Source organism: Cucurbita pepo, unplaced genomic scaffold (assembly GCF_002806865.2).
Source record: "Cucurbita pepo subsp. pepo cultivar mu-cu-16 unplaced genomic scaffold, ASM280686v2 Cp4.1_scaffold000194, whole genome shotgun sequence".
In the NCBI taxonomy this organism is placed as follows: Eukaryota; Viridiplantae; Streptophyta; class Magnoliopsida; order Cucurbitales; family Cucurbitaceae; genus Cucurbita; species Cucurbita pepo.
The window spans coordinates 15,586-22,456 of NW_019646461.1; the positions used below are offsets into that span (position 1 = coordinate 15,586).

General features: G+C 35.6%; 1 protein-coding gene across 2 annotated transcripts; it reads right to left on the bottom strand.

The window, feature by feature from the left end:
• Positions 1–3,604: 3,604 nt before the first annotated feature.
• Positions 3,605–5,997, bottom strand: LOC111784410 (putative pentatricopeptide repeat-containing protein At3g15200). Of its 2 annotated transcripts, none has more exons than XM_023665125.1 (2): positions 4,396–5,997; positions 3,605–4,300 (listed from the first exon to the last, which is right to left on the bottom strand). In XM_023665125.1, the coding sequence occupies exons 1-2, from the start codon at positions 5,952–5,954 to the stop codon at positions 4,297–4,299; spliced, it is 1,563 nt and encodes a 520-aa protein (XP_023520893.1). In that variant the 5' UTR covers positions 5,955–5,997; the 3' UTR covers positions 3,605–4,296. The 2 variants fall into 2 exon arrangements, with proteins under 2 accessions (XP_023520893.1, XP_023520892.1); XM_023665124.1 differs by having other exon boundaries at positions 4,388–5,997.
• Between the last annotated feature and the right edge of the window lie 874 nt (positions 5,998–6,871).

Consider the following 6,871-nt stretch of genomic DNA (forward strand, 5'->3'; position numbering starts at 1 on the left):
TTGGTCATGGTTCATATCACAATCTCTTGGCTTGAAGATGACAATCTTGCGTCCTTTATTAATTCGGATGGCAACCTTGAAATTTTTCTTCTCAATTTTATTTTTACTTATTTTTATCTTTATAGTTTTTTATTGACCCAGAGTTTAAATCGAAGCTTCGCTTTATTGAAAATTTTGAGAGGTGAGAATGAGAGCTTCATTTGTATAAATGAGTGCAAACAGAGTGGCCTAAAATTCCTTGAGTGTATACACGTGAGAGAGTGTTGTGAGGTCCTTCGTATTTCCATAACTTATTTTTTGCAACAAAGTTTCAAAAATAGATTCGAGGACGAATCCTCTGGAAGAAGTGGAGAATGATATGAACCAAGAGATATCAAGATGTGAAGAAAATGCTATTGAAATTTTAAAAAATATTTCAATTCATGCCACATTAAAGAAGAATGAAGTTTCATTGTTATAAATTTTAGGTGGATTACAATTTAGAGTAATTTCGAGTTATTGTATTTCACTAATATATTTTAAGACTTTTTATTTAGTTTAGATTACATTTACATCATGGTTAATTATAGCCATAAAGTATGAATATTACAGCTCTGTAATGTCTTTAATAGTTTCATTTTGAGGCTATATAAAGCCATGTATGTTGTATTTGTGAGTAGACTTGGAAAATATAGTAAAAGAAGCATTTGTGTTTTCTTCCGCACATGACTAAGTTTCTTTGCAATTCTATGTAGTTTAAGTTGCATGTAGAATCATTCAAACTCAACATGATCAATCTTGCTTGTGGATTAATTCGAATCTCAAACAAGTGTTTTTGCGTTGAGATATTTGATCAACAGGGTAATCCGAATCTTATTCCCCTTGTAGTGATTCCATAACACAATTACTTAAAAACTAAGGCTAACTTATCATGAGATAGCATCCTAATTACTTACAAATCAAAGGCTAAGTTTTAGCTCATCTAATAATAGTAGTCTTTTGGTAACTTAAAAACTATAGGCTATTCTAGCTTATCATGAGATAACATCCTAATTACCTAAAGTTTAGTTTAGGGTAATCACCTGATTACTTAAAAATCAAGTGCTAATGCTAAGCATAACATAAACTTGTAAAACACCCCGATCATGAAACATAATAACATTCAAGGCCTTAAAAGATTAATCGATAGGGATATTCTAGTCCTTTTCCTCATGTTTTAACTTAAATCTTTTCAACTTAGTTTAAGTTTTAAATTTGGACCAAACTTCTTGGGTCAAATTTTATGTCCTTACATTATCTTAAAGAAATATTAGGGGCATTAGGATCATTTACAACCTTATATCTTAAGTATATCTTAAGGAAAATTCAAATTTGTTACTTACCTTGTTATTGACATTCGAGACCTTTATTATCGAGCTTTTGGTGTAAGAAAATAGATCTATCTTAGAGTCTAGTTACTAGAACCATAAAATATTTTCTTAGAACCAGGAATGAATTTAATTGGACCAAATTTAAGGATCACATTTTGGGCTGATATGGCTGGTTTAATTGAACCGGTCACGTCATCTGTCTTCTTCCTCAAACAGGGGAAGAAGACGATTCGAGCCAACGCTCCTTTGCCTGAAACTCAATCCTTCCAACCTAATATAGTGGTATGTTGTCCTTGAATCCTTTATGAAGCTCAAAGATGGAGAATCAAGGATGAGAATGACTTTGGTTTTATACCTTGGCATGCACGGTAGCTCGAGATATAACCTTCAAAAATGGAAAACAATTTTCTCGCTAGAGTAAAACTCGAAAACTTGTTATTGGTTGGGACGATTCAGATCATATCATTCCTCGATTCCTTAATGAAATCGCTTCTTGGTCTTCCCCTCAAGCTAAATAAATAGATTTGGAAGAACAACTTTACATGAGGACTACAAATTTTTCGTTTGAAACTCTCGGACCCATACCCTATTGGGCAACTGATGGGGACCTTCTTAGGTCCTGACTTCTGAATGAAGCTCTCCCTCTCACCTCCACAAATATATTGGGATTGGTTTTATCTAATGATGTGGTAGGTAGAAGCTTAAATTGAATTACCCCCATCTTGTTTAAAATTGATTCGCTAATGATTTCTTTGATTACCATCGATCCTAAGCTTTTCACTCTTCTTTGTCATCACGAAAAAACACTTCTCATCGTTCTAGAAAGCGTTTGACATAGATTTGGTGTCACAAATTTGGTTGTAGTCTCTAATTGGATTTTTCAAAAAAAAAAAAAACCTTCCTTCCTCAGCCATGGAACTCAATTGTTTGAGAAAACGTGGGAAAAGCGGCCAAATCCCAGATTGGTACGCTTGGAAGGTTTAAATGTATATTTGAAAACATATGGGAAGGGAAGACGCATGAAGCAGACGATAATCACGACCCAACTCTATTGTTGTCGGCAAACCATAAAGCTCAAAATCATGGTTGTAGGCAATCAGTTTTATGGAGAAAAGTTGGGGGTTCAATTCATTCAAGCTTAAACCCGAGCTCTATGGAAGCCACACGCACACGAATGAAGCATGGGAAGATATCGAACTCAAAGGTTCAAGTTGCACTCTTATGCACTATACACTTCAATGAGACACTTCAATGAGGGTCTATATAGGACTAAGAACTAAGAATATTAACCAGGTGGCGTCAAATTACCTTAAGTTGAGTTTAGATAGACTAATCTAGGGTATAGTCTAGGAATAACTTAAGGAATGAATTCTGAAGACAAAATAAAATATTGAACGAACAAAATCCATTTGATAAGGCTTAATAACGAATTATGAACCACAACAATATACTCTTTCAGGTAGAGCCTGATCCAGCAGTCAGTCGAAATGGAGGCACACATGGGCTAGCGATTATAGAGGGTCACGTCATATCTAAGTCTAGATTTCCTTTTATACTTAGTATTTTAAATTTTGATCTTTTATTTCATGTATTTTAATTTGTTTGAACGGGTAGTAGTGTACTTTGGTAGTCTTCTTTGTCTTTTGTATAATATAAATTTTTATTGCTATTTTAATTGAATTTTAATATGGATGCATGTTTAAATGTTTTAAATGTTACACAAATTATTTTTTTATTATTCAACATGTGACCCGACTCAAGTTTCTTGAAAAGTCGATCATTACATTTCTCATTTATATTCAATATGTCTAATATATTTAATATTAATTTGAACTTTTCAAAATTTTCTTTAACTAAATTGATTAACGATACTTTCAAAAAAAATTTAACTAAATTGATTAATGATTAATGTTACTATCATCCAGTAAAGTGACCTGACTTACTATTATAAACTTAATTAATTAAACTCTTTAATTAATTAATTTTCATAGTCAAACCTCGAGTTACACTCTTATGCACTAAAAAGTTGTCTCCATTAATATAATCATTATAAGCAAATCAATATTTCACAAGTCGTTCATAATTACACTTAAGTCAAAAATAAAAAATATGTTTTACTTTTGTTATTATATCTTTCACTTATCTACCACGGATTCTATAATAAATAATTTATTTATAATCCAACAATAAACCAAGTCCATTTTGGATTAGTGAGAATGTGAGACCCCATTGTTCAAGTCTCGATCAACATTTAAGAGAATTACTCCTCTACTTTCCCTAAATAGGAAGAAATGAGTTCCATCTTGTCAATTGTGTTTTCATCTACATATTTGGTCAAGTCCCAAAAAAATTGTAGGCATATTACAAAAATCATTTGCTCATACAAGCCAAATGGTGAGCCCTCGTAGACAAGAGTTCATAATTCACTTAAAATTAAAATCGAGACACGTGTGATTATCCTATAAAATATTAATCTTGTCTATTGACATATTCCTAAGAAGAGATTAAATATTATATAGTTTAGTTATATACAAACTCATGGTATATAATACCCTTACTCACATATCTCCACATAAACAATTTGAATCAAACCACAATTAGTAACTAATTTATATCACTAGTGTTAGGGCCCCCTTCACCACTCTCATGGGATGGTCTACAGGGTTCATAACTACTCCTTTTACTAGCTTACCTAGCCAACATTTAGATCCGGCTCTAAATTATATCACTAGTGTTAGTAGATAGAGAGAAGCCACCCAACTATATCTATATATATATATATATATTAACCTTTTCATACAATAATGTTAAATTGCTTTTTACCTTCTTAGGATCATATTGGGGTTTAACTTCCCTTGCACCCTTCGCTCCAACGTTTCCTTGTCTATGTCTACCATGCTCCAACACAGTTAGCTCCTAGTGGGTGCTTGGTTGCTACATTTTGGGATCAACTGAAACAGAGGTTCAACATCTTATGAAAAGTAATGGAAACAATAAAATCAAGGGTTGTTCTTGGTTTTATGATTATAACATCTTACTTCATCACCTTCTTTTCTGCAGTTTCACGTTCATAGCATTCACCAACTTCTCAGTCTTTGCCTCAACCATCATTCCCTTCAATGTCATCTCCCTATAATAACGCAACCCCTCTTCTTTTCTTCCCTTCTCGTACAAACCGTGTATCATAATCGTGTAAGACCGACGGTCCGGTCCCAACCCCATCTCTTCCATTTCATTCCAAGTACACTCAACCCTTTCCTCAATATCCCACTCCATGTACAATCGCAATATCAGATTGTAAGTGTCACTGCTCATCTTGCATCCACTCCTCTCCATCCTTTCCACGAGTATTGGAATTTCCTCCGGTTCCCTTACCGACGCAAGTAAGTAGCTAAACGTCACAGAATTCGGCCAACAACTTCTATTTCTCTCCACCATTTCATCCAAAAGCTCATTAACCTTCTCCATCCTCCTAATCTTACAGAGGTGTTTGATGAGAGTGTTGTAAGTTGCTACATTTGAGGCACACCCTCTCTCGTTCATTTCCTTGAAGATCTCTAGAGCTTCAGGAATCCTCTTCTTGAAACAAAGTGCATCAATGATGCAATTGCAGATTACAACATCGGGTTTTAAGCCCTTCTCCCACATGGCTCTATACAACTTCAAAGCCGTCCCTAACTTTCCCTTCTTTGTCAATGAGTTTATCAAAGTCCCATAAGTGTATATATCAGGCTCCCACTTCGATTCAATTATCTCCCTCCAAAACCTCTTGGCTTCATGAACATTTCCCAACACACACCACCCATTAAGAACAATATTACTCGTCTTAATATCAGGAAAAAACTCATGTTTCTTGGAGTGGAACAGGGTCTCTGCAATTTCTACATGCTTGTATCTACATAACCACATCAAAAGTGACTGAAACGCTATCAAATTCATCTCAAGACCAAGTTCTTGCCTTCTGTGGAAGATGTCAATTGCTTCCTCCACCTTATGAGCTGCAGCATATCTATTAAGAAGAACTAAATATGTTTCCTCGTTAACAAGTTTTTTTCTCTTAGACATTTCTACAAACACCTTGTCTACTTCCTCGAAGCGTCTGGATTTCCCAAGAATATCAAGAATCTCATTGTAAATAACAGAACCAGGGGAGTACTCACCTTCTCCATTACCTCTTTTCGTGACCCAATTGAAGAAATCGAAGGCGGGTTTCCAATCCGATCGATGCCTTCGCAACACTTGGAGAACAAAATCATCGGTTAAGACGAGGCTGCATCGATTAAGAGCCGTCTCGATCTCCTCCACTGGTTTGTGTCTTCTAAATTTGAGGACGTTTTGGACATAAACAGCAGATTGGTCATAAACGTTGATGGAATCATCTGAGACAGCAACTGGGTTTGAAAGTTTAGTCGTTTCATGACAGTTTCTAGTCGTTTCGCAACTTTGGGTATGATGAATATGATGGGAGATGTGGAAGAAGGGCCTGTATGAAATGGGAGTGCGAGGAAGAACACCTTTTATGAGGTATGCTTGGAACCCTAATCTGAATTTTCCATGGAAATTTTGCGCCGCATTGTTCCTCAACCATAGGAATTTGAACCTCATATCGAGCCCTTGGATCACAAATGGGAAATGGGGCTCTTTCAATACGGAAACTAGATTATAGATTATAAAATTTAATGCAATTATTTCAAATCAGGTCTCTCTTATTATTCCTCTTAATGCAATATACTCTACAATTTTTGTGGAGGAACCGAGTTGATTGAGTTTTCTATGAAAATATATGAAAATGTAAAGAAATCGAAAAACTAAATAGGGAGGAGACACGTGTCATACAGCGAGTGCCTTACACACGTGTTATTAGTCTTGGGATTCTGACTGCGTAGGCGAACAGGAAGGAGACCCGCGTCATGTAGCGATTGGCAAACTGCGGCAGTGTTCGACATGTGGCATGCTTCGGGTGGTGCAATGTGGCTAAATATGGTGGTGACCATCCCTCAGATTCGACCCACACTTGAGAATCGTCCCACGGTCCGATCCAAACCTATGCCATCGACCTAAACCGCACAAATTGATTCAACTTGAGGAACGAGACCCATGAGTATCCCCCACCGTGCAAGTAAGGGACCTTCTACGCATGTAAGTCCCTTTTTTATTCACTTAACCTCCATTCTACTATATTTCACCCCGGTTTTGATATTGGCCTTAATTTTACTTGAGCGATGACCTACCAATGAATTTTCAGAAAATTTGTTGCCTCAAGCAAGCAAAAAAAACAAGCTTAAAAAGGCACGTTTCATCCTGGTAACTAGTCACACAGTCTTTTGGCAAGTAAGGCTTACAGGGATCACTGGGGCATGTTAGCATTCAAGCATTTCTTACCTTAGGCGGGTAGAATATGCATGTATAGGACTACAAAAAGGACAATTTTGGATAAGAATGCATTGTAAGTACAATATAAAAAATTACCAAATTGCCCCTAGAATGAGATTTGAGATTAATATAGTTTTAGATGATTTCTG

Excerpts from the sequence above, each read along its gene's own strand:
- LOC111784410 (XM_023665125.1), bottom strand. The coding sequence starts at position 5,954 with ATGAGGTTCAAATTCCTATGGTTGAGGAACAATGCGGCGCAAAATTTC.